This window comes from Leishmania donovani, chromosome 32, assembly GCF_000227135.1.
Source record: "Leishmania donovani BPK282A1 complete genome, chromosome 32".
NCBI lineage: Eukaryota > Euglenozoa > Kinetoplastea > Trypanosomatida > Trypanosomatidae > Leishmania > Leishmania donovani.
The window spans coordinates 1172702-1197686 of NC_018259.1; the positions used below are offsets into that span (position 1 = coordinate 1172702).

The window sequence follows — 24985 nt, forward strand, 5'->3', positions numbered from 1 at the left end:
CGCGCTGCACGCCGTCCGGCTTGACGGCAATAAAGGTGCGCTCGGAGGACATGGTGTTAGAGGAAATCGAAGAGTGAATAAAGGCTGGAAGCTGGAAGTGGCAAAGCCGACATTGAAGAGAAGCAGTGAAGGAGGAAACGCAAAGGAGTTGCGTGAGGAACAAGGGAAAGAAGGCAATGCGAGGCTTGCAACGGTTTTTTCTCTTCTCATTTGAAGCGGCCGCCAGGGCTGAAGCATTGCCGAGGATGTCATCTCTCGCCCCGATCCTGTCGCACTGCGGAGGAGACATAGAAACGACGAAAACCTTGCGCCGTGGCTTCTGCCGCACGCTTGCAGTTTTACTGTCTTTAAAGTCTCTTCTAAGGGAAGGCACGCGGCCTTTGGTAGCAAGACGAGGGAAAAGAAATGTATCTATGGAAATGCGCTTTTTCTAGTCTTCTGCAAACTCCAGCATTGTCCCGGAAACTGACCAGACTCCGACTTCACAGTACGTTCGAAGGCATCGCTGCAGGTGGGATTCTCCAATCCCCTTCATCATGAGCGCGGGGCGAATCTCGGAGAGATCGACGGATGAACGCCCACGAGCGATGTCTCTGATGACCGAAAAGATAGACGCGTCAGATGTTGTCACCATGCGATGCATATCCGTGGCCGGTCTATCCTGAAGAGATGCCTTGCTACAGTCAAGCAGACGGCCAGCCTCTCGTACGTCCTCCTCCAGCACGCGCTCCGAGAAGCGCAGGCGGGCGCACGCCTGCGAGAGACGGATGAGACTCAGCAACGTACGAGCCGTGACGACATTGCTATATCGCACACTCTGCGCTCGCATTTCACAGTAAATGTCACTGATGGCCTTGGCGGCACCTGGGTCAACGTAGGGGTGAATGCGCTTGACCTCACCCACGTACGCCCGCAAAAAGTCGCGGCCAAAATACTCGGTGGTGGTACCTCGCACTCCATCATCCGCCACCGTGCCAGGCGCGACACCGTGGAGGTGGACGTGGGTAACGTGCATCGAAAGCTCAGCATCGCGCTCCCGGCTCGATTCGTCGAGCAGCAGCCAGAGCAGATCGAAACGAGAAAGAAGTGCTGGCGGTAAATTCACGTTCTCCGTTGGCGTCGCGTTACGCTTCCACCGACCAAACTTGGGATTCGCCGCGGCGAGAATGGACGTGCGCGCGTTCAGCGACGTGATGATACCCGCCTTGGCGATAGAAACCATCTGCTGCTCCATGACCTCGTGCAGAGCTGTGCGGTCAGAGTCATCCATTTTGTCGAACTCATCGATGCAGCAAACTCCCTTATCGGACAAAACGAGTGCGCCGCCCTCGAGCATCACCTCACCTGTGTGGGTATCGTGAGTTACAGCAGCCGTAAGCCCAACTCCAGAGCTGCCCTTACCGGTCGTAAACACGGATCGGGGTGCAACAGATGCAATCCACTTCAGAAGCTGACTCTTCGCCACTCCGGGATCTCCCATGAAAAGGATATTGATGTCGCTGCGAATCCGAATGCCGTTTGCAATGGAGCTACCTCCGACAAGCTGACATAAGAGTGCCTTCTTCACGTCCTCCATACCCCAGATCTCGGGCGCTATGCTGCGGGTGAGCTTTTCAATGACGGCTTCTCGGTCAGGATAGTCCCGGATATCCTCCACCTGTGCGCGCATGTCCTCTGCTGCTTCCTGGTAGCTTCTCTTCTCTAACTCGACGTGGATAGCTTTGTAAAGTGTTTTCACCATCGTGGACGCGCGGAAGGCCTCGTGACCCTGCCCAGTGGAAGGGTCCGGACAGTAGACTCCTGTGATACGAACAACCTGCCCCGGTGCAGCAATACGGGTTTGCTCTCCTTCGCAGACAACACGGATGGTCCGCGGGATGGCGCCACGCGGAACATCTTCGGGCAGCTCCTGCACCCGTAGTTCCTGATATTTCATGAACTTGCTTGCCTTATTCTGTGCCAACAGCCTACCCACAGCATTGTTCAGCTTGCAGCGCTGCGATTGACACACCTGTAGCGGTGTTAGGCGATCACCGATGACCTGCTGGAAGGTCGTCTCGGCGCAAACCTCGCACACCGACACGAGCATAGAGAGCTTTGGGCGGACTGCAGTGGCAGCGATGCAAATGCCGCGAAGAACAGTCAGCGTGCCGATCTTTCCTCCTCTCAACTCTCGCAGAGGAATGGGAGCACTGTCTTCGCTAAGCGGGTGTATTTTCAGCTCATATCGACGTGTCAGCAAGGCGGGCAGCTCTTGGCCAGACATCCGTGCCTCCATGACCAGTTGGTCCACCATGTCCACAACGCGGTCAGTTTGAGGAATAATAGAGTCGACAACCCTGTAAAGCTCCTCCATGTATCCGACAACGTTCATCTGAATCCTTTGCGCTAGATGAAGCTGCCCGAAACCCGCAACATCGTCGAGAAAGATGGGATATACAATGCTCTGTCGCTGCGCAATGTGATGGGCCTGAATTACATACTTCGCCTCTCCCGTAGAGTCCCTGAACTCCTCAAGAAAACGCTTGCAAATATCTCGGTCATTGATGTAGTTCGGATACTTGCTGGATGCCGCAGCAGCGTACGCGCGCTTCTCTGGTGTAGACATTCTCTAGGAAGCGGACAAAAAGGGAAGTTGTATTTACAGCACGCGTGCACGACCATGTCGAGGTCAGTTGCAAGTATGGCGATGCTGTATTTGACCTGTTTACGGCAGATTCAGGAATGAAAAAGAGCGGGGAAAAGATCGAGATGTGAAAACTAACCGAGGTGAATTGCTAGCCGCACCACCAATCCAGCAAAGCGAAACTATATCAGAGGTGTGTTGACTCTGAAGCTTCCACAAAACCTGGTATACATTTGAACAGTCAACACTGAGGGAGGAAAAAAGAACATAAAGCTAGTCGTGAGAACGCATGAGTGGGGTTATCCTCTCTCTATCCTTCTGTTTGTCTTTGAAACTTATTGGCCTGGACTTCACCATAGGAGAAACTGGGGAGAGAGCCCATCCCATTTTACGAAACTGCCGCTTGGCCGTCGGCCATAGTGGCACGCGCCAAATCTAAAAGCTCCTCATTCGACACAGTAGAGCCCTCCTTCTCCAGATAGTCAGAGAGATCCTTCACTGAGGCCATAATCCGGTTCACAGAATGGGGTACCATCATTTGGGCCTCGTCGACAACCTTCGTCTGCTGAGGAACACGGTCTGGATCACTCTGGCGCAGGGTGTCGAGGCGCTGCAGCTCCCGCTCCACTTCTCGCTTCGCAAACTCCAAATCTTTGATAGTGCGCTTCAGAGCACTCACTTTGATCCGCAGCGTCTTTTCGTTCGGCGCTTCTGCCTGCCGCACATTGCCGGCAAAGCGGTTGGTGGATTCGGTAGAATCAGACATCTTGATAGGCTGAGTATGATGAAATGGGAAGAGGGGAGAGAAACCAGAGCGAAGGTTATCGGGGCGCATATGCGCAGAAAGCACAAAGCGAAAGTAGCGGCGCCTTTTCCTTGCGATCTCCAGAAGACCTAGCCGAAAATAGTTTCGGGTATATTGTTTAATGTGTCGCACGAACGCACACGTACGAAAAAAAAAGAACATACTCGGCATTGAATAGGTTTCTTTCGTTTTTGTTTCGAGCTAACATTCATCCAAGGTCCATGAGAAGTTAAGAGCACCGGGTATCTCTATTCATCATTCTGGTCTGCAGCAAACATCCCCTTGTCGTTGACCATACCGTAGTGCGCCAAAACCTGGGTAACTGTATCGGTAGTAAAATCGTCAGTCCCGCCAAACTCGTCGAAGCCGATGATGCTGTGGAATGTGTGTCCCTTCTCCACAAGCATTAAGGTTGGGAGCATCATCACGTTGAAGCGTTCTGGGAGAGACGGAATGCGCTCAACGTCAACATAACAAAAGCGAGTCTCAAAGTGCTCGTGGGCAATCGTGCGCAGATGCCGTTCAATGATTTCACAGCGAGGGGTACTGCGTCGCATGAAATGGACAACAATCCGCTCCGAGCTCTTCACGTTATCAAAAAACTCCTTTGGCTCCGCAACCTCTAGGTACTGCCCATGGCCCTTGCGGAGCCACTCGTCACGACGGGCCTGAATCTCCTTCAGTTGCTTCAGCCTTTTCTGACGAATGGCGAGAATCTCGTCATCGTCCATCTGATCGATGCGGTCGATTTCGTCATCGACGGCGCGCTCGATCTGCTGTGCAATCTGCAGTAGCGCCTGCTCCGTCGAGTTCGACATGGTCAAGGTAACGATGCTCAGCTTGAATAACTCTGTACAAGAATCATAGATTTGGGGAGGAGGGAGGAAGAAAGTATGCTGTGAAGAGGAGAAAACCCACCAACAAAGACGGAAGCCGTGTACCGAAAATCTTAACGCGCGAGCTATATCAGATACTGGTTTTTGCTTTGATCGGATCGATGTGAAAGGAGCCCATAAGCATAGTTGTTTTGGTGTTTCTTGAACTAGTTGCAACAATCTGCTGCGCAGGTCACCACTGATTCGATTCAGCTGATATTTTCCTTCCCTACACGCCATTGAACCCCTTGTTGCTTCTCACGCAAGATTCGAGAATTTCGGTGTCGCTTTTGTCTCGGATAACGCGCAGGAAGGCGTATGACGGACATTCTCCCCCGCTCAGCGTTGGTGCCAAGCAGTAGTATGTTTGCCTCACCACCATCGCCGTGTGAAGAAGAGTTGGCCTCTGAAGCGCCAGAGAATATGACAAGTCTTTTTGCACTGCCACGTGTAGGTATTTGACACCGTGTACGTAACCATCACGCAGCTGCAACGCGATTTCCAACAAAGGCCCTTTGTACGTCCCGTCTCTAGAGCGTGCGTATTGACGAGCTTGAGACCGAATCCTTGAGCACGTGTATGCCTTTCGGTCAGCATCCTCGTGTAAATTGAAGATAGCTTTCTGCACTTCTGAAAGCACCGAATTGTAGATGCGCCTTGTCTCGCTATGATTCAGTGATCGCGCATCGCCGTAGCGTGATTTCAGCGCCTCTTTCTGATAATTGAGCAACAGATCGTGCACGGGCTCAACACTGTCTTCATCTGGAAGAATAATCAGAACAAAGATGGCGCAGAGGGTGACAGCCAGAGTCCCAAATAGGTTCATTTTTTCACAAGTGTAATGATAGCTTCAAAGGTGCAAATGAGGAGAAAAGGAAAGGTGGAAAGGTGGGATCATTACCTTCCAAACGATTGTCTCGTCTATCGTCAGTATACGCTAGGATGCAGCGTCATACGACGCCAGCCCGAAGGCTAGCACCACGTCCACAATTATGCAGCCACCGCATGATGCCATACTTCCATAGCAGCGTTCCAGCTCGTGTCAGCGTCGCGTCGGCCTTCAAAATACGGCCAGAGCATATGTCAGCACATTAGCGGTCAAAAGCGCTTCTTTTTCAGCAAGCAAGCCTCACCTCTCGAGCTCAATAGAGAGGAATGACAGGTCCAATATTCCCAAGGCACAGCAGCAACTACTACGCCTCTCTAACAATTAGAGCTGCACAGCGACGCACAGCTGCAAAAGGAAGCAACCGTTAGCTATGAGTCTGAATGAACTGTCAAGGTGTCACTCCTCTCAGACCCTCGAATGTGGAACATACACATCGCCAAAGAATCGCCTGCCTCTGTCCATGTGGTAAGATCACGTTCGCAGTCTGCGCGTCGTTGAGCCTTGTCAATTTCAGAAAGCAGCTTATCATGCCCGTCGTGGAACACTCGGCCGTCCAAAATAGTCACCTTCCAATCGTCGATAAGCCTCCCGTAGGCCACAAAAGCGAGGCACGAGCATCCCCATGGGAAAAAACTGCTACGCACCTCGCATCGTCCTCTTTACACCTGCTGAAGCGAGTCCTTCCACTGATTGCTCCCCAAATAGCTCCTTTGCCCACCTAGAACTGCGCAAACATGTCCGACACACACACACATACGCTTCACTCCGTCGGCGCCGTGAGTATCACCGTTCAAAGATACCCAATCACACAAGCCTTCACAAAGAAATCGAAACCCCATTGTCTGAGCAATCACTACCTATCACACTCGACAAACTCCACGTGTTTCGAACCGAGCACTTTCACGAAACTTCAGAAAGTTTCAGAGTGCCCAAGAACAGGGGCTATAATTAAGAACAAAAAACATCAGACCTCGTGGTGAGGTGAGATGATGACAGGTCTTTGAGATCGTCAGTGGTACATCCCTACCGGGAGCAGTGCCCGATCGCAAAAAAAGGGGCGCGAACAGCCAACAACAGTGCTGAGGCAGTCTTCTCAAACTGCACTCGCTCAATACACGCGGATTCTAGGTCAAACCCAACAAAAAGCGCCGCTTTATATGCATCTCTCAAGCTTCTCAGATGCCCCACCTACCGCACTTTGTTTGCCCACGAAAGAACACTACTGGCACAACGCCAAGTTCCCTGCCTGCCCTCTCACCCGCAGTCCTGCACGTGCTTGAGATACTCAGCCCCTCCTGTTTCAGGACACCCCGATGGCGGGGCACCAAATGGCGTGGCATCGTGGGGTCCAGCACCGTTCTGTTTGGGAAAGCCCACCCATTCCGCCCCCCCCCCATCGCCACCAATGCCAAACCATTTCTGTTGGACCCAGCAAAAAGTGCCTACATCTCTGGGAGGCCAGATCGATGGATCGCTACTGATATGGGCACTGGGGTTCCGGATGGAGCTGTGTCAGGAAGCCCTGCGACAGTGAACGTGTTTGCGCCGCTCATATAATAGGCGAAGTGTCAAAGCGACCCGAACACATCGCATACCCGGACCTCACACCGCCTCTCGGCGGTGAGCCTGGGCGACTGCAGGAAGCGCGCGAAAAAGACACGAACAAAAAGAAAACCCACAGCGGAACAGCCCAGCATCCTCTGGCCAGCGCTGTCGCTCACTAGCAGGAGGTAAGCCAGCGCACCGACTCTTTGAAACGAAGCAAGGCTCTCTTTCCCAACCTCAAAAACGAACCTCGATCTGTGTAACTTACCCGAAAGAGCGACGAGAAATACCCTCACGATGTGCATGAGGAAAAGAGACCCTTCCCATTTTCGGAAGAGGTTCAACGCCGGCGCCTCCGGCTTTAAGTTCTTTTTCTTAATTACTCGATAAAAAAATTTAGCGGCTTGGTTCCCCTTTTCCTCCCCCCCCCCCCGGACACCCAGCACGAAGTCCAAAAAGCCAGCGGAGCTTTGAATTGAAACCATCCGAATCCCCAACCCCCTGAAGAGCATCTCTTAAACGCTGTGCCAAATCACAGGACCTCACACGCAGTCTTTTGGCAAACAGCACAGCGAAAAACTGACGGTTAAAACCCACGCAGCAGCACGTGGCGCTCGTGAGAAAAAAAACGTGCTCCGGATGAGGACGTCACCGCAGCCAATAAATCAAAAGAACTCCTCCTTTCAACAACTCGCATTTCCACCCCCACAACGTTGACGTGCAGGGAGGGACGCGCCTTTCAGCATTTCCTTCCCACCCATACGCCGTTTTTCTGATCCTTAGCAACAAGATGTGCCGACAAACCTTGCAAACACAATCTCAAGGAACCAGCCCCTCTTTCCCTAAAGCCTGGCAAAAGCCCGCATAACCGGCCCCTCCACCGCACCAACCCTCACCCTTCACCTCTCACACTTATGCACAACAACTTAGCTTCTTATACGACCCTGCTCTCCCCCCATCGCCCCCACCGCTTCCGCTACCCTACATTGTGTTTCCACCATGTCCAAATGCCGAAACCTATGCACTCCCCCCCCCCTCTTTATCACCCTCTATCTTCTCGCGAAAAAAATGGTTCCCTTTCTCAAAAGCAGGGAACCGGTGTCTAAAATCCTGAACTTTTTCACATTAACCAAGCTCAGCATCAGAATCCAAAAGCACACACTCGGTGGAGAGGCCTGGCAGTCCCCTTATACATGCCGGCGCCGAGCCACCCTTCATGGTGGCAGGGTCAGGCGCCTACGACGTAGGGGGGCCAGAGCGACTTATCGCTAATGATGTCGGCGGTGAGGTGCTGGATGGCGCTGCGTTGGGGAGAGATCCGCCACTGTGCGCACGCCTGTGCCGTCCGTATGCTGGGCGGAGTGTCAGCGTGACTCGAACGTGTCCCACCCGGCCCTCGCACTGCCTGCTGGTGTAGGGAAGCCTGAGCGACCTCGGGCGATGCATCGCGTGGCGGTCAGCATTGCTGGGGGCGACGGTGAGGCAGCCTGCGAGGCGGGGGCGGGGGGTGTTTGGGGCGCAGACGCTGCCCGCATGCCTGAGCTGGCGCATTGCCGCCACGCGTGTGCGCGGCTGCTTCGCGGCGTGCGATGGGTCTCTGACGGGGCGGGCGGGGCGGGGCTCAACGTGTGTGTTGTGGAAATATTAAAGCATGAACGACAGAGCATGTTGCGCTTGGCTGGCGTAAATTGTCGGCCGCGCAAAGGGGAGAGAATGAAAAGCTGCTGATCGAGAATTTTTAGAAAATCTAATGTAGAATCTAAGATCTGGAAGGTGACAATACGTTAAAGAGGTGTTGCTGTGCCTTTTGCTTGCGTTGGCTGTAAAAATTAAGGCTGTGGCGTTCGTGCGACGTTCTGCGTGAGGGTTTTTCTTGGGTGAAAGTGGATGGGGCAGCGGGCGTATTTCGCAAATTTTAAAGTGGGGGGGGGGGTCCCGAAGGATAAATTAGAGCCGAAAAGGGAGCCCAGGAATCATTGGAGTGAAGTTTTTGAGAACGTACAGTACGAGTTTTCTTGAAAGCATGGTGAAATATAGTAAGGCCTTGGGGCGGTGGGGTGGTCCACTGTGTTTTGTGCTTGTGGTTTGTTTTTCAAGAAGCTTAGAGCTGTGTCTTTTGCCCTTTGGCTTTTTTATACTGTTTTTTTTTCTGAGAGGGGATTCTTGTGAAATGAAAATGAAAAAAAAAACGCCGACTCCTGCGGTGGAGAAAAACCCACCAATAGAATGTGCTTGGTGTTGGAAAAGAGCGGCGGAGCACGTAAGATTCAGACAAAGAACTTCATAGAGATGTTCGATTCTTTGGGTCCTACAACGTGGGGGAAAAGAACAGCGCCGCATCCCGGGTTCGTAGAAAGCAGGCTCTGTCGCCAGCAAAAAAAAATGATCGCGGATGCGGACTAGAACTTGGAGCTTTTGACCACCAGCGCACTAAACAGATGCTTGCCAGAGGCTCTTTCAGATGTGAAAAATGTGTTTGATAACGAAAAAAGCGCAACGGGAAGGGGGCGGCCTGCGACCGCGCTGGCTTTGAAAATGGGCAAAGGCTGTTAAAAAAACATGAAGGGGTGTGTTTGGAAGGGGTGTTTCAACTGCTAGTTCTGCAGCTATGCAAAATGCGGCGTGTTTTGCCAAAATTTTGGTTGGCGATTTCTGGCTTCCCTGTCTTTTTTGATAAATGGTCTCGTCATTTTTTCGGTGCCGCTCGGTGGCTTTGGCTTTGGTGGCACCTTGTGGTGGCTGGCGCGGTTTCGCGCAATTTGTGTGGCTTCGAATGATGAGAATCTAAGGGTCATGCGCCGTATGCCCTCCTTACGGTGTTTGCTAAGAGGAGGGCGCTCCTAGGGCTGTTCCGCTCTGTTTTTCCCTCGCTTACTTTGCCCGGGAAAAATTGCAGCACTACGGATTGTGGGGGCTCGGCAATCGGCCGGCCCATGAAGACTTGCGTGCCGCCGATTTCAACGCCCCTGTGATCGGGCTTTTGGCGCCCGGGACGCGATGTCGAGAAGCAGGCAGAGCATCGCGTGTTTTATCGGCGGTTGTTGTTGCTGATCTATGGCAACGCAAAAAACATGCTTTTCCTCACTCCTCGGCGGTGGTTGGCCTGTTTGTCTTTCACCAGAGGTCGGCGGTTATTTCGGTTTGGTCGAATACCGTTGCACTTTCCACAAGAATTTCTTTGTTTTTTGGCATCCTGCTGATATCCTTGTCTCGGGTATTCGCGTCTCTGCAAGGGGAGGGGGGGGGGTTGTTCGTTGCGTTGCTGGAAGGTCTGCAATCTGCGCTGGTTAATCGAAACCTGGTTTTGTGCTTCGCTCGCTTTAGGGGTCGAATAATGTTTCTGTGTCGAGTCGATCGGATGTCTTTTGGCTTCTCTCCTCATTGTGTTCTTTGGGTTGCCGCTGCCACGAAACAAGTGTTGTTTCACGAGGGGTGGTGAGCGTTTCCTTGTGTTCGGCGGTGGGGTAGCCGCAAATCTTCGTTTCGCGATGGTTGATGGATTCGCGGGCTTTCATTACATTGCGGGTAAGGGGGTGCAAATAAGACGATGGTGGGTCAGCGAGCGCATGACAGGATTCAGGCTTTCGGGGCATGGCACTGCCAGCACCACAGGGGGTGAAATGCTTCGGGTGCGTGAATGTTCGATTGCAAGCTCTTTGCTGGAGCAGGGGGGCGCCAGCTGCTTAGCCAAGTCGCATTATTTTTGGTGAGATGTTCATGGGGTTGGGATCATGGTACTCAGCCAAATGGTTGCAATCTGCGCTGCTTGCTTAAGTGGCGTCAACATTCGAATGACCGGGGTGGGAAGGGGTCTGTGAGACTCCTGGCTTGTTTGGTGGTGGTGGTGGGGGGGGGGAGAGGCATGCGCGTCTTCAGCGAAAAGCACCTAATCGTGGATTGACTGTGTGATACTGCAGCGCTGATGTGGCTGAGTAAGTTGTCGTCGGAGAGGAGTGAAGGGTAAAAGGCGGGGCCGGAGCCGGTGAGCGGACTCATGCAGGCGAATCTGAGGTATTCTTTGCTTGGAATGCGAGACTTCTCCAAAGCTAAAAGAAGAGGGGGTGGCTTGGTGCTTGGCTCTAAGCACACCTTCCTGTGTGTTTGCATCACCGTGGCGGCGGCAGTACAGGATTCTATGTGCGACTTTATTTTGCACTGTTCTGTGCAGTGCTGAAAAAAAAAAACCAGTGCCCGGATGCAATCGCCCGTCGTTCACGTCCACACTTCCTACCTCCCGACTTTGAAGATTATTTGACGGCTGCCTCACAGTGCCGCTGGACGGCGACTGCCATTTCTGCGTGATCAAGCTTCCGTGGCCCAACAACTTTTCTGCTTACCTTGTCGTCTTTCTTTTCACAAGTTAGCAAAGTGTGTTGCAAAGGGAATAAAACTAGTGCAGCGACAATGACGCGTCCTCTTTACTATGCCTTTTGTTACTGCGAAGAAAATGTGTACAAATTTCTAGAGACGATTTCTGCAATGAGCGATTTATTTGACCGAAGCTGTGCTGTTTTTATGACTTCCTTTTGCTGTGCACCCTGCGATGAGGCTCTCAACGAGTGGACTTCTGTCGTACCATATAGGCCCTACGAATCTTCAGAGTTTAGGAAGGACATCACAACATGGGATTACCATGTGATTGCTCTGGTGCGGGCGACGCGCACTGGTAAGTGGTACGTTGTTGATCAGGACTCACGGTTGCCACCTACAGAGGATACCGAGCTGGGCTCATTAGCTCCACACTGCATTGATCTTGACAAATACGTCGCACAGGTATTGTTTCTCGATACAGCTGTCACAAATGCTGTCTGTTCTGAGCTGACAGAACTTCTGAACCGGGTGCGTTATCGGGTTATTGAGCGGGACGATTATCTCTCCTTTTTTAGAAGTGATCGGTCTCACATGCAGAAGGAACCGGGAGTGTATCGAACGCTGCCACCACAGTGGCCTTTGATCAATGGGTGCTCTACTTGCGTAGGGGACGAGGTTAGGAGAAGAGCGGAGTCAACATTGAGCGCGCTGCCGTCAACTTTAAGGGCGAACAACCTTGTATGTTTTATTAATGCGGCCAATACCACAATCCCAGGGGTAATTATCGACAGACACTCGTTTGCAGATTTTTTTCGATAGCTATAAAAAAAAACTATTTTATGCGAGTGCGATGGAGCTCTGCCACCACAGTAACAGGGTTTCCTTCCGCGCATTGTGGACTGCTGGCTGATGTTTGCGCACCTTTTCTTTCTGCGCGTTAGCTGTCTTCATTTTCAATGCCGAGCATAATGAGCTTCAATCCTTCCTTTCTTCCTTCTTACCTTGTCTTCTTCTACAAGTCTACATACCGAAAAGTTACAGAGATGCATCAGAGAACGGATGGCACAACTGGCTACTTTAACGATGTTCCGTATTTTACGCCTGTCGAGACGGCTGTCTTCTATGAAGCTGTGCAAAGCTGCCGCTTGCACAGGCTTCCGGCGCATTTAATGGTAAAGTCGAGATCTATTCCCTTCTTTACAAATTCCGACTCTGCGTTAGCACGTGCACTGGAAAAAACGGATGCCGATAGGAAAGGAAAGCTCAAGGTAGAGTCAAGCGCACCCCTTCCCATATTCACGACAGACTATTCTGCAAACCAGATGCTGTTCAAGGCTTCCGGCAAAGACTACGTGTCTCTAAGTGAGGTTTGCAGCATTTTTGATGCGTCGACAAGAAACACTGAGTCCAATACCGTCGACATCAACTCGCTCAACAATGAAGCGATAAATAAGGTATGGACTGAGCTGCTTCTCTTCCTCAACAGCTGTAGCGGTTCGGTAGGCAGATTCGTTGTTCACAACATCGATACGCTGTGCAGCATGTCTGACGGCTCCTGTGAGTTTCTTGTTTCTCTGCTTTTGGCGGGTGTCGCGTCGATTCTTCGCTACTATTCTCACATCGGCGATCGGGAAGCGCTTCTGAATTCGGTTTCTGTCGAATTTACCGTTCTCAACACCGAGCTAGGCTCGAGGGTCGCCGACAGTCTCCAGTTTTTTGTTGAAAAGAGCCTGAGGCTGACAGTCTCTCGCTCACGCGAAGACAATTTCAAGGCAGCATACGATGAGCTAATTTCTTCCATACCCTGCATAGAGTTCTCTGACGACGACTGGATGGATGCAATTTGTGGCGAGATCGTAGACGCACATGAGATGCTGTGCGACAAAGATACTGATGCGGCCGGTTCTGGGAGTTTCATCTCACCCATAGTGCTGCTCATCGCTCCTCCAGAGCCTTCTCTGCGTGTAGCTTTGGAGAAACAAATTTTGGACAGCTACAGCAGCGAGGCTCTACGAGTACAAAGTGACGGAGAATGGAGCCATGCGCAGTTTGATAAAAACGCACCTCTTGTTTTCATCTGCAGCTCTTATTGGCTTGTTGAGCAGATGAGTATGCCGAGAGGAGATGGCTTGCTACACCGGCTGAACGTGCAGATCATAGTGCATGGTGGGTTCTGCGAAATCGGGGACTCCGCTGAGGAGGAAATTCTGCGCTGCGTGATCGCCCTGAAAAGCTGCGGCATTCAATGGGAGGAAATGCGAGTCATGCAGCACAGGGAACCGTCGTACTGGCGACTGGAAGAACCTGTAACCTTTCGAAGCAACAGCGCACTGGCGCAAGAGTGTGCCAATGTGCTTCTCCTTCTGTTTCGCCGCTTTCTCACTCCATACTCTCCTTTCAGCAAACAGCCGTACACGTCGCTTCCACGCGACATTTTTTGCTCACGCCGAGGGTGGGATTTCTACCACAGGCTGACGCAAACGCTGCGTCTCGCCGGGGTCCTGGCGCCTGAGGCGGCTGCTCCCTTCGAAACAATTGAGTTGACGGTTTTGGGTCGATTTTTATCGTACCGATTTCGAATCGGAGAAGGGGCGCTGATCGGTGACACGCTTACTGTCACTGACGGAAAAGCCATTTTATGGGCGTTTTTGTTTCGTCAACCGCTAAACGTTCCCCTCGACGTTATCAAAAGCTGTCATGCGTTTGATTCGTGGGTGGATGCTGCGGTTGCGAATTTCTGCAAAACGTACCGACTGGAGTTCGAGCCCGAGGCGAGTACACCACGAAAAGCACTTGTAGCGCAGCTGGCACTTTTCGGAATTGGTGATTGTGCCGTTCGGGACAGAGTGCACTATCTCCTTAGTTCACCCAGTGGAGTTCGGCTTCCGCTAAAACAACACCTTGTCACGGCAGCACCTACAAACTGTCGCGGATGGTACGAGCAGGCGCCCTTGAATGCAGGGCTTGCCCTGGAGAAAAAAGAGGTGAATGTCTTCTGCCTACCCCCTCAGTCGGCATATTGCGAGCTGGAAGCGGTTGAGAAGGGGGTGAGTTTCCACATACAGTGCCCCATGGAGCTTTCATATCCTCTTATTGTTGCACATTCAGTGCTGCACATTTCGCTGCACAATGTTTGCGTTTTCAGTGAAACTGCTGACCCCAGCGTCGTGACTCCGCTCCCTGCACACCTTTTGGAGTCAGGAGTGATGTCCAGCTTGTTGTGTGAAGTGACGAGAGGCAATGCTGGTTTCTGGCTCGATGGCGTCATGAATGAAATTGTATTGACGTCCTCTGCTTCTTCTGTGCTTGCCCCTTTGACGCTGCAGGGAAGGCAATACATACCATACTGCGAACGTGAGCTTTTTACGCGAAAAAGGCTTCGGCAGGAGAGAGAGGCAGTCAAAGTCGGCCAATCGGAAGAGTTCAAAGGCACACTTCCACGAACCGCAGCGGAGCGCAGCGCTGTGGAGGAGCTGGCGGAGCTTATCAGGACCATTGGCAGAGAAAAAGCAGAAAAAGCCGTCCGTGGAAAAAAAGGTTTTAGCTTTTTGGAGCCGTCACATGAGCTTTACCCATTTTACCTCTATAATTTGAAGCTGTGATGCAGCAGAAATCAAAGGGGCAAGCGGTACGATCTCCACTTCAGCGGGGCGGTAAGCGCAGAAGCTCTGAGCACACACAAACAAGACCTGCGAGTGACATAGTAAGCTCTTTTCGATACGAGCTGCTGAACGCCACCCTCTCACTGCTTCTAGGTCGGCTCAGATGCCAGTCTCGTTTTTTCTTCTCACTGTATGCTTCCATGTCGTGCGACCAAGTTTCTGTGCTGTGGCTGTGGGTCGCACAGTCAATCAATTGATCATATCTTCTCGTTTCATTCCCTTATGCCATTTTGCCCCATTTAGTCATCCTTATTGCCGCACCGTAGCTGTGCGGGTGAGGTCCTTGATATGGCAGTGAGAGCACGAAAGGCAATGAAGGAAAGGACTGGTCGCACGAGCAGCTTCTACCGCAGCGCGCTTGGCGTGACTCTTCTCGTAGCCGTTCTTTGTGCTGTTTCGATGAGCTGGTACAGCTCGCATACATTATCTCATACGCTGAGCGGCACATGGAGCGCCGCAGACGGCAAAACTGTCGTCGCTATGTGCGATGGTGGTTCTACTTGGAGTGGCACATGCTCCTTAGAGTCGGAGGACTTCCGTTATGAAGGCTCAGTGCTAGCCTCCCCACTGAGCGGTGGTGGGTGGGTTGCTGTTCTCCGATCAAATTCTGGTAACGCCATTCTTATGGGGCACAAGAAAGGGACCCTAACAGTTGTGTTGGAAAACGTTGGCGGTGCTCTTCGCAAAGCCGAGTACGTACGCAGCACTACACAAGCAGAGGATTTTCTGACTGCCTTGCGGCTGAAAGGCAAGTACATTGGTGCGCTGTTTGTGATGGTAGGCACCTACAAATGGATACAGGTGTCCTTTTTTTGCACATCGCTGCGCCGTGCGAGGCGCTTCTGACCTGATAGCAAGCTGCTGCTTTACACCCCTTTGCAGCGAAACACAAGAAACCAAAGACGCGCAGTCAAGGCAGTATCCTGTTCGCGGGGAGGGGGGAGGCACCTTTACGAGCGTTTGTGGGGCACTTTTGCACATCGCGGACGCCACCGGCGGCCCGGCATTGCAGAATGCACCAATGTCGTCGTCCTCGCCCGCAACCTGCATGCTTGTTTTGATGTCCCTGTATCCTTGTGCCTTTTTTCCATCCACTCTTCGTCGCGTTCTCGATCACCTTCCCCTAGCTCGATACCGAGGTCAAGGCAAGCGGTAGCGCTGCCTTTTCTCTCTTAGCGACGCACAAGTCGATTATCCTCTAGGTCTCGCTTTTCCGATAGGAGTCTTCGCCTCATCATACCCGAAGCGGTCGCAGTGGCCATGCAGAGCGCCAAAAAGCGAGAGCTTTGTTACAAGACGCGCGACGCGTTCCACAAATGCCTTGACACCCTCCCCGAGGACCCGGAGAAAGAGTGCGCTGCTCAAAAAAAGTTATTTGAGCAATCATGTCCCAAGAGTTGGGTGTCCTACTTTGAGAAGCAACGCGAGCGCGAGGTGATCTTGCAGCTTCAGGTGGAGCAGTACAAGGGGCGGTAGTTAGTGGCTACTCTCTGTCTTTTCCGACATGTGCTTGGCTGTCACATTTTTCTGGAGCTGTCTCTTTGGTCACAATCGACGTGCAATTCTGAAATCTTTAGTTTTCTCGGTTGCGCAACTCGGGCCCCTTTCCCCGGCTCGGCAGCAAGCTTCCGAAGGTGCACTACTTGTACACTCGGCTGACAATCGAGTTGTCCGCTTTGGTGTATGTGCTGCGGCAGTAAGCTCGCTCGTTTCTCACTTCCAACCCCTACGAATTGTCGTCCTATCCCTCTTTTCGGTCTGGCTGCGGCTCCCTCCCTTTCCCTTTCTTCTCACAAGTCACACACACACACACACACACACAATACTAGTCAAAAGCAAAAGAAGACATGAACACGCAGGACGAACGATTTGTGGGCCGTGTGCTGGAGAAAAACTACGAATCCGTGTTCCAGGTCCGCACGATGGGATCGCTACTGGCGGGGATTGCAGCTGGGGTTCTAGGACTCACGAACTTCCGGGGCCTCTTTTTCTTCATAGCTTGTGCTGTCGTTACGTCCTTTGCCATCATGGCGTTCGGCTGCGGCGGAAACGCGCACAAGTGCTTCCCGAAAGGCACATCAGAGCTATTCTCTGTACAGCAATTGCTGTCAGGCGCCATGACCTACATCCTTGTGTGGACGGTGGCGTACGACGCCATCTACATTTTTTAGCGTCACTCGGGCAGCCGCAAGGAGTGCGCGGATACCTCTACCTTCTCCTCATGTTTGTGTGGGGCTGCATTATAATGATCTGAAACTTGGCGTACATCAACTGAAAGCAAGGTGGGCCCAGTGGGCGTGGAAGACCACGGTGCCATGCTGAGCAGTCGCGTCGGTAATGAGAGTCGAGCGAGCTTGTGGGGAAAAAAATGACGGAGCGCTGCTCCACATGCGGTGACGAGGAGGAGAATGCCCGCAAACAGCCCTGTGTCTCTGTTCCAGCTGAAGTGTTTTTCAACGTTGCACTCGTGTGCGTTTTACTACCTCTACGTCACCAGCGTTTTCCTCTCCATGTTGGGCACGTCCTACGTTTTTCCATGCTGCTTCTTGAGCGAATGCTTCATGCACGCACTCGAAAGATATACCAACGTGGCCACAAAGGACATCAGTGCACGCATGCCCATCTCTTCATCTTTTATCCTCTCTGCTACACGTAATACCATAGACTGCCAGCACGCACTCAACAAACACACGCTGGTATCCGATGCTTACGGGGTTGGCAAGTTCAATGTGGTGCCGCTCCTTTTTGTGAAACATAAGCTGCACCTCGGCACATTACTTCACCATACGCTGAAACACATACACACAAACACAAACCAGTATACACGTGTTCCCTCCACAGCCCAACATGAAACATTTTTTCGCCTTGCGTTCTTGGTGCCAGCACCTATCGCGGCGCGCATCTTGGTCATCCTGACGTGTCTGGCCGGAACCATGGCCGGGCTGGCTCTCTGCCTCTTTTCACTCGATGCAACTCGGCTCTCCGGCATTTCTCACACCGGCGACCCGGCTGAAGCGGAGCGGTCAAGGCGGCTGCTCTCGATTCTCGAGAAGCTTCACTGGCTATTGATTGCTCTCCTCACGTGGAATGACTTCGCGCTTGAGATGCTGCCATTGATTCTCAGGACACTTCTTCCCTTAGTGATGATTGTCACCTCTGTCGCGGTCACACTCCTTTTCTGTGAGATTCTTTCAAGGGCTTTTTTCATTCAGAATGCATTCGAGGTGTCCGCTTTCTTGTCTCCCTTTATTCGTGTTCTCATGTGTATCACGGCCCCTGTGGCATGGCCGATAAGCCAGCTGTTGGGTGGTGTTGTGGGCGACAAGGATGCCGTCTTTTTCCAGCTCCGCGAGCTGCGCGACGTTATTCGAATACAAGCCGTGTGAGCAGAGAAGGGGAAAGCGCGCGGAAGTGGAGGAGGACAGCGTCGAAAGTCAGGAAAACGGCGAGGAAAACCTCACAAAGAAGGGGATCATGCTGATGCGCAACGTGCTCGGTTTTTCAGAGAGCACCGCGAAAGACATGGTACAACTTCCAATCGAAAAAAATGTACAAGTGGCACATCGACATCCTTCTCTTTCCATACGTCATTGCAGAGGTGTTCGCCAAGGGATACAACTTCATCCCAGTCTACGAGAACGCCGACGCCTCAGCAAACGTGACGCAAATCCTCATGGCAAAGATGGTCATCGTGCTCATTTACCGATCCGAGTCTGAGGGTGTGTGCGTTGGAAATATGCAGCTGGTGCTGCTTCAGCGCTTCAAAGGCAGCACCATGTCCACTAAGGTCTTTGTTCACCTGCAAGGCATTGCGCCGTCCGGCGCTGCATTCACAAGCAAGATTGGTGACAAGGTAGGTTGGGCTGCTGACGTTGCGCACCGTCAGTGGGTAGATTCGCGAGACGACGTTTCAAGCCGAGATGGATCCGCGCAGGCTGTCGCCGATGTGGGTGATGGTGCGCTCATGGAGAGGTTTTGGAGAATGGGCCAGTAGCCCATAAATGTGATCAGCCGACCCAGCACCTTGAACGTCTGTTTCGCCTTAATCCCAGCCGTTCCTCCACATAAGAGGTCAGTACGGCGCGCCGACTCGGCTGAGCGACTCAGCATTGCTGTAAGCACAGGCGAAGCGTCTCCTCTACACCAGTACTCAGTGAAAGCTGCCGTGGGAGCTTTTTTCCTCCTTCACGGTGCCTCAAAGAGCGTATTTCGCTGGGCACCTCTATTTTGGTTTCATGGATTTGTGTCTTGGATGGAGCATCAAGACCCTCTTTTGTTTTCTTTTGCTTGCAGAAAGAGGCCAGGTTGATTCTACAGTGTCAAAAGAGAGCACAACTCAGCCGAAGGAGGCATACGTGACTCGGTGCGTGAAAGTTCAAAGTGCCGGATGAACTCTCTCTCGTCTCGGGGCCGCCTCATCGTCTCTCTCTCACGAAGGTTTCACGGGCCGAGGTACGCACTGATGCACATTTCAGTGTCGATTCGGGCTTCACGACACGACGTTTCACTTGGTTCTGTTCTGCATCTCATTTTTCCCTCTCTTCTACATCTTGTTTCTCCCCTGCTCTCCGCGCTGTTTCTCTTACGCAACGATGCCGATGTGTGGGCATAGGTGCAAACGCACCGATTTGGCGCCGTTGGGAAAGTTTGCGAAGAGGTGCATTGTGCGTGGTCTGAACGAAGAAGGAACAAGAAAGGGTATCGTGGCCTAGATTGCCGTGCCCTAGCGCCATCTTCTGCAGCGCAAGCTGCGCCCTTAACTTCTGCGTTCTTCTTCACACGCACATAAGCATCTCCAACAAAACTCATGTACACAGTCTCACACACTTCCCCGATGGCGAACGGCTACAGCGTACTCGGTGTGCCGGTTGACGTGTCGATTTGGACGTTGATGGTGATTATCACGGCGCTGGTGGTGCTAGCGGGGTTAATGGCGGGCCTCATCATCAGCGTCTTCTCGCTCGACAAGGATCGGCTGAAGGTGCTCGCACAGCGATCGGAGACAGTGGAGGGGCAACGCGCGCGCCGGCTGCTGCTCGTCTTGCAGAATCCGCACTGGGTACTCGTTACTCTCGTCGTTGTCGACTCCGCCGCAACTGAGATGCTGCCGCTGTTGTTCAATGTCCTTTTTTCCCCCGTCGAGGCAGTCATCATGTCCGTGATCCTGCTGGTCGTCTGCGGGGAGATCATACCCGAAGCAGTGTTCACGCATCACGCACTGGCGCTGGGCTCAGCGTTGGCTTATCTAGTGCTGGTGCTAATGGCAGTCACAGCACCAATATCGTGGCCCGTTGGGAAAGTGCTAGACTGGTGCGTTGGGAGCCGATCAGGTGTCGCCTTCAAGCGTGGCCAGCTGCGCGAGGTGGTCCGATATCGAGCCGCCCAGCTTTATGGCATCCATGGAGACGATGACGACGAGACCGCGCCGCCGCGCGAGAGCAGCCTGGACACACGAGAGCCGCGCTTGATGCACCAGCTTGAGACCCAAATAATGCTGGGGGTCTTGAGCCTATCGGAGTACGTCGGGTCCTCTGTGTTGAAGAAGAGCATTCGGGCAACTTTCACTGTCCATCGTGACGCCGTTGTTAGCAAGCGGATGGTACAGAGCATGGTGACGCACAAACTAACTCACATTCCCGTGTACAGCGACGTCGGAAACCCATCTAACGTCACGCAAGTATTGGAGCTTCGGCTTTTGCTCTTCTTTGCTTACTGCGAGGAAGGAGCTTCGATTCGCATCCGGGATCTCCCACTCCTGCCGCTGCCTCGGTACAGCGCAGACACGCCGTGCAATTTGCTTCTGGACTACCTCCGTGCTTCTCCTCTCCAGGTAGCCGCGCTCACGAGCCCAGATAACGCTGCCAGCGTTGTTGGCATCATCTCAGCATCGGACGTAGTGGAGCTTGTGCACAAAACCTCGTTCGATACCGCCTACGTGGAGTCTCACCGGCCGCAGCAAGGCAGTGTCGTGCAGTCCTTTCGCGCACACAACGCCTCCATGACTCACGAGACAAACCAGATGTTACTGAACGACATGAGCACGTGACGGCGAACGTGGAACGAAGCCGCGCCTGCATGGTTTTGTCTAGTGTGCCTCTTTTCATCAATGTTGCCGCTGCTTTCCTATTTGCTCACTCAAGTGCACTGGCGTTTATCTTTTGTTTTGTGTTTGCTCTCTTGCGCTTTCCTCATCACGTACCGCTGTCTCAGCGACAGCTGCTCCAAGGTTCAAAATATGGCGAAAAAAAAAGCCAATCAGAATATACACTGTGCCAGTGAGAGTGTTTTGTTGTGAGAAGTCTTGGCGAGTGGTGTCTTCTGCCTTTGTTGCGCATTGGTGGCCGAAGAGAGTTTCCTCTCTGTCCCAGTCGAGGACGAGACAGATGCGATCGCTTTCATCGCTGAACACACCCTGAGGATGATAACCCGCCCCCTGCAACCCTGTCTTTCCCTCCTCTCTCGTTTCACTCTCGTGCCCACTCCCTTCTTGTTCTCCCATTCTCTTCCCATTCTTTTCCCAGTCTCCCTCCCCTCCCCCCATACACGCGTGCACTGTCTGAGATCCACGAAGAAATAACGAGGGCCTTCGCATTTCCTCTTCCTCTTTTGTTTTCCATCTTTTAAAGCGACAACGTCTGCGCAATCGCTTTTTTCTTCTGCCTCACCTCCTCTGCACCATCATCAGCAACAAGAAGGCAGAACAAAGACACACCCCGACGCACCGCTACCTCTTCCGTTTTTGTCGATCCGTCTCTGTGTGTGAGCTCATTGCCAGGTGCTTGTCGTAACCGAAGATGTCGACTCGCAACGGCCGACGTGGCATGGGCCCCTTTGGCGCCAACAAGCCGAGCGGCGTGCGGATGAACCGCAAGAACCTCCGCAGCGTGCGTGAGGTGACCCTGGACCACTACGATGCCGAGTACATGTATCTGCGCGAAAACGAGCTTATCAGCTTTGACTGTGACGTGAAGATGGAGCAGCTTCTCGTACTTGATCTGTCCATCAACGAGATCACCGGCGCCGTCGACTTCCTGAAGCGCACGCCCCATCTTCACCACCTCTACATGACCGGAAACAAGATCGACACCCTCGCCGGGATTTCCAACTTTGCCGCCATCGAGACGCTCTGCCTCAGCGACAACGCCATCAGCTCGTTTGCGGGTCTTGAGAACTTGCCGAACCTGCGCGTGCTCTCGCTGAACTTCAACAACATCACGAGCTTCGAAAGTTACCCGACCTTGCCTAACCTGCACACACTTAACCTGGTGGGCAACCCCATCACAGATGCCCCCAACTACCGTTCCATGGCTATCGCGGTCAACGGGCTGAACCTCGTCTCCGTGGACGGAAACCCGGTGCAGGTCGAGGAGCGCGCTGAGGCAGATAAGTACAAGGGCAAGGTCGTCCACTGCGTGCGCGAGGGCTTCACGGTCGAGGGCGAGAACCCGGAGAAGGCCGCTGCCGCCTTCATGGTGAAGATGCAGCGCAACCGCCAGGATGCCAAGTACCTGCAGCTGTGCTCCATCAACCTCGCTCCTGTTTCGGAGGAGGGCGGCGACATCATGGAGGGTGACCCAGTGGCGCTGTCGCTGTGCATGCAGGATGTGCGCCCGTACGCGCAGCGCACCACGGAAGTTTTCCAGTCCAGCTACCTGTACCCTGTCATCTTCAAGGTGTCCGGCGAGGCCTCGGAGGTGTTCGTGGTGGGGTCCATGAACAACTGGACGGAGCCGATAAGCCTCGAGCGATGCGTTGAGGGCGACGAGGTATACTTCCACACAACCCTGTACCTCCCCGCGGGCGACTACGAATACCGCTACATCGTGGACGGTGTGGAGAAGGTGTCTGAAGCAAACAGCATGCCCTCCAAGTACAAGCAGGGCTTCTGCAACATCTACAAGGTGGCGGAGCTGGAGCCGCAGGAGGAGGATCAGGACACAATCCTTCACATCCGTTGGATGCGCAGCTCCCCGAGCGGCTCGTATGAGGTGATTGAGGACGAGAACACACTCACCTACACACCGACGACGGCGGACATCAACTGCTGCCTGCGCGTTGAGGTGCTGGCCTACGTCAACGGTGAGTTCTCCTTCCTCTACTTTGACATCTCGACGCCGACCAAGCCGGCCCCGCCACAGTGCCCACGTCTCGAGGTGACCGGGGTGGCGGTGGAGGGTGGTCTGCTGACGGCAGAGGCAGACTACTTCGGCGGCATCGAGGGCAACTCGTCTCTCGTGTGGTACCGCATCTCGCCAAGCGGCGATGAGGTGGCTGTGGACGTCATGGACCCGTGGGCTGGCTACGAGGTGACTCGCCACGATATCGGGTGCCGCATCCGTGCCGAATTCACACCTGTCCGCAACGACTGGGCCGCGGGCGAGCCCAAGTCCGTGACGACGGACCCTGTGATCGCCTGCTCCCCGGAGTGCCGAACCATCAAGATCATCGGCAACCTGGCCGAGGGCAGCCAGCTGGATGTGGATGTCGAGTACAAAGGCGGTGAGGAGGGCGACAGCTTCTACCAGTGGCTGCGCAAGGCGGGCAGCAAGAACGATTACACACCCATCTCTGGGGCCAACGGCACCAAGTACGTAGTGAAACCGGAGGACGTGGGCCAGTACTTGGCCGTAGAGTACACTCCAGCCAATGCGGAGGGCGTCGTCGGTGAGACATGCCGCTGTGTCTTGAACAACCCAATCGAGGCTGCCGTGCCCAGCGTGAGCCACCTCACCATTGTTGGTGAGCTCATGGAGCAGCACACCCTGACCCTCGAGTATGACTACACAGGCGGCCAGAGCGGCGCGCACATGATCCAGTGGTACCGCCGCGACAAGAAGCGAAGCCACATGACAAAGATCGGGTCGCCGAACAACAACTTTGTGACTCTGACCAACAAGGATGTGGGGTGCTCGATCGAGGTCTCGCTCACGCCGGTGCGCCTCGATGGCGTAACGGGTAAGGTTGTGACGGCAAAGCGCGCCGGCACCGTGGAGCCGTGCGCGCCGGAGGTGAAGCTGCTCAACATTGTGGGGGATCCGGTCGTGGGCAAGGAACTCCAGCTTCAGGTGGAGTACTGCGGCGGGACGGAGGGTGAGTCGATCGTAAAGTGGGAGGTCGAGGATCCCCAAACCAATGAGTTCAACGTCGTCGCCGCGAATGCGAAGGTCTACACGGTGAAGGGGACGGACGCGGACAAGATGCTGAAGGTGACCTACACCCCCGTGCGCAGTGACGGCGACCAGGGCGCCCCCAAGACGCGCATGGTGCAGGTGAAGGGACAGGAAGATACGTCAGCGGCAGTGGCGCCTCAGGCGGCTGCTTTGCCAACTATATCGATGTCCTTGACGTCGTCGACGCAGATTTCGCTCACGTCATCCGAGGAGTCGAGCATGAGTATCTCGCTTCATGAAGTCTCCGCCTAGCTGGCGCAGCCGAGGGGCGATGGTGAGATTTTTACCGAGGCGAAGACGCATAACTCGGACGAGGAAATTCACGCTTACACAGAAATGGTTGAGTCGGCGGGATGACCTGTATCGACGTCCACGTCCAGCTGTACTTGTTGAGCCCACCACTGCCGCATGCACGACCATTGCGGTGGTTTCGAAAACACAGGTAGTGCAAGGCTACACTTCTTTGCTAGTCGCATCTGTGTGTGCGTTGACGCGTGAGAAAGCAGGTAGGGATGCAGCCTGGTGCTTCTACGCTCGTGGCAGCCTACTCAACGGTTTTATTTTTCGAAAGGCCGAGGAAAGACGTTTCGCCTGCTCTCTGCATGCACTAGCGCGGTAGTGTGGCGCTAGACAAGCACAGTGAGATGTGGTTGTATGTCGGACTGCACGAGCGAGCAGCGATGGTAGAATGCCTCGACCACTTTTTTTCATAATCGCTTTCATAGGCTCTGAAGGCTCCACCCTGCTCTCCCCTACCTCTCTCCCTCTCCCTGCATTTGTCGATGAGGGACGCATGTGTTGGGCTGGCAACATTGCATTTTTTCCCTCTCTTGCATGCGGCTACACATTTTTTTTTCCTTGTTCTCTCCCTGTATCGCTGATACGGAAGCTTCGCTTTCACGTATCGACTCTTCTCTTGAGACGAAAAAAAGATGAAGAAACGAAAAAAAAAAGGCAAACAAAGCAGCAACTGCAGGGAAACGGAAAAGGCGCACTGTATGGACAAGCTATGTCGTTTTTACGTTTTCTGCACTTTTTTTTTGTGTATCCTTTGCGTCTCTCGCCTGTACTGTCTCCTCGTGGGTTCTTCTTTCGTTATTTG

The 24985-nt window shown here is 53.4% G+C and overlaps 8 protein-coding genes and 1 pseudogene across 8 annotated transcripts, besides 1 other annotated feature; 5 read left to right on the top strand and 4 right to left on the bottom strand.

Moving 5' to 3' along the window:
- Nucleotides 1-430: 430 nt before the first annotated feature.
- LDBPK_323120 (minichromosome maintenance (MCM) complex subunit, putative) lies at nucleotides 431-2608 on the bottom strand (the record flags this gene model as incomplete). The annotated part of the gene is made up of 1 exon (XM_003863676.1): nucleotides 431-2608. One exon carries the CDS (start codon nucleotides 2606-2608, stop codon nucleotides 431-433), a length of 2178 nt encoding a protein of 725 aa, XP_003863724.1.
- A 406-nt stretch (nucleotides 2609-3014) lies between these two features.
- Nucleotides 3015-3392, bottom strand: LDBPK_323130 (tubulin binding cofactor A-like protein; the record flags this gene model as incomplete). Its single annotated transcript, XM_003863677.1, has 1 exon — nucleotides 3015-3392. One exon carries the CDS (start codon nucleotides 3390-3392, stop codon nucleotides 3015-3017), a length of 378 nt encoding a protein of 125 aa, XP_003863725.1.
- A 287-nt stretch (nucleotides 3393-3679) lies between these two features.
- LDBPK_323140 (ATP binding protein-like protein) lies at nucleotides 3680-4249 on the bottom strand (the record flags this gene model as incomplete). Its single annotated transcript, XM_003863678.1, has 1 exon — nucleotides 3680-4249. One exon carries the CDS (start codon nucleotides 4247-4249, stop codon nucleotides 3680-3682), a length of 570 nt encoding a protein of 189 aa, XP_003863726.1.
- A 286-nt stretch (nucleotides 4250-4535) lies between these two features.
- Nucleotides 4536-5132, bottom strand: LDBPK_323150 (hypothetical protein, conserved; the record flags this gene model as incomplete). Its single annotated transcript, XM_003863679.1, has 1 exon — nucleotides 4536-5132. The coding sequence occupies one exon, from the start codon at nucleotides 5130-5132 to the stop codon at nucleotides 4536-4538; it is 597 nt and encodes a 198-aa protein (XP_003863727.1).
- Nucleotides 5133-12373: 7241 nt separating this feature from the next.
- Nucleotides 12374-14653, top strand: LDBPK_323160 (hypothetical protein, conserved; the record flags this gene model as incomplete). The annotated part of the gene is made up of 1 exon (XM_003863680.1): nucleotides 12374-14653. The coding sequence occupies one exon, from the start codon at nucleotides 12374-12376 to the stop codon at nucleotides 14651-14653; it is 2280 nt and encodes a 759-aa protein (XP_003863728.1).
- Nucleotides 14654-16560: 1907 nt separating this feature from the next.
- LDBPK_323170 (hypothetical protein, conserved) lies at nucleotides 16561-16884 on the top strand (the record flags this gene model as incomplete). Its single annotated transcript, XM_003863681.1, has 1 exon — nucleotides 16561-16884. The coding sequence occupies one exon, from the start codon at nucleotides 16561-16563 to the stop codon at nucleotides 16882-16884; it is 324 nt and encodes a 107-aa protein (XP_003863729.1).
- Nucleotides 16885-18040: 1156 nt separating this feature from the next.
- LDBPK_323180 lies at nucleotides 18041-18430 on the top strand (annotated as a pseudogene).
- Nucleotides 18041-18430: a sequence feature.
- A 1117-nt stretch (nucleotides 18431-19547) lies between these two features.
- Nucleotides 19548-20759, top strand: LDBPK_323190 (hypothetical protein, conserved; the record flags this gene model as incomplete). The annotated part of the gene is made up of 1 exon (XM_003863682.1): nucleotides 19548-20759. The coding sequence occupies one exon, from the start codon at nucleotides 19548-19550 to the stop codon at nucleotides 20757-20759; it is 1212 nt and encodes a 403-aa protein (XP_003863730.1).
- A 748-nt stretch (nucleotides 20760-21507) lies between these two features.
- LDBPK_323200 (hypothetical protein, conserved) lies at nucleotides 21508-24135 on the top strand (the record flags this gene model as incomplete). The annotated part of the gene is made up of 1 exon (XM_003863683.1): nucleotides 21508-24135. The coding sequence occupies one exon, from the start codon at nucleotides 21508-21510 to the stop codon at nucleotides 24133-24135; it is 2628 nt and encodes an 875-aa protein (XP_003863731.1).
- Between the last annotated feature and the right edge of the window lie 850 nt (nucleotides 24136-24985).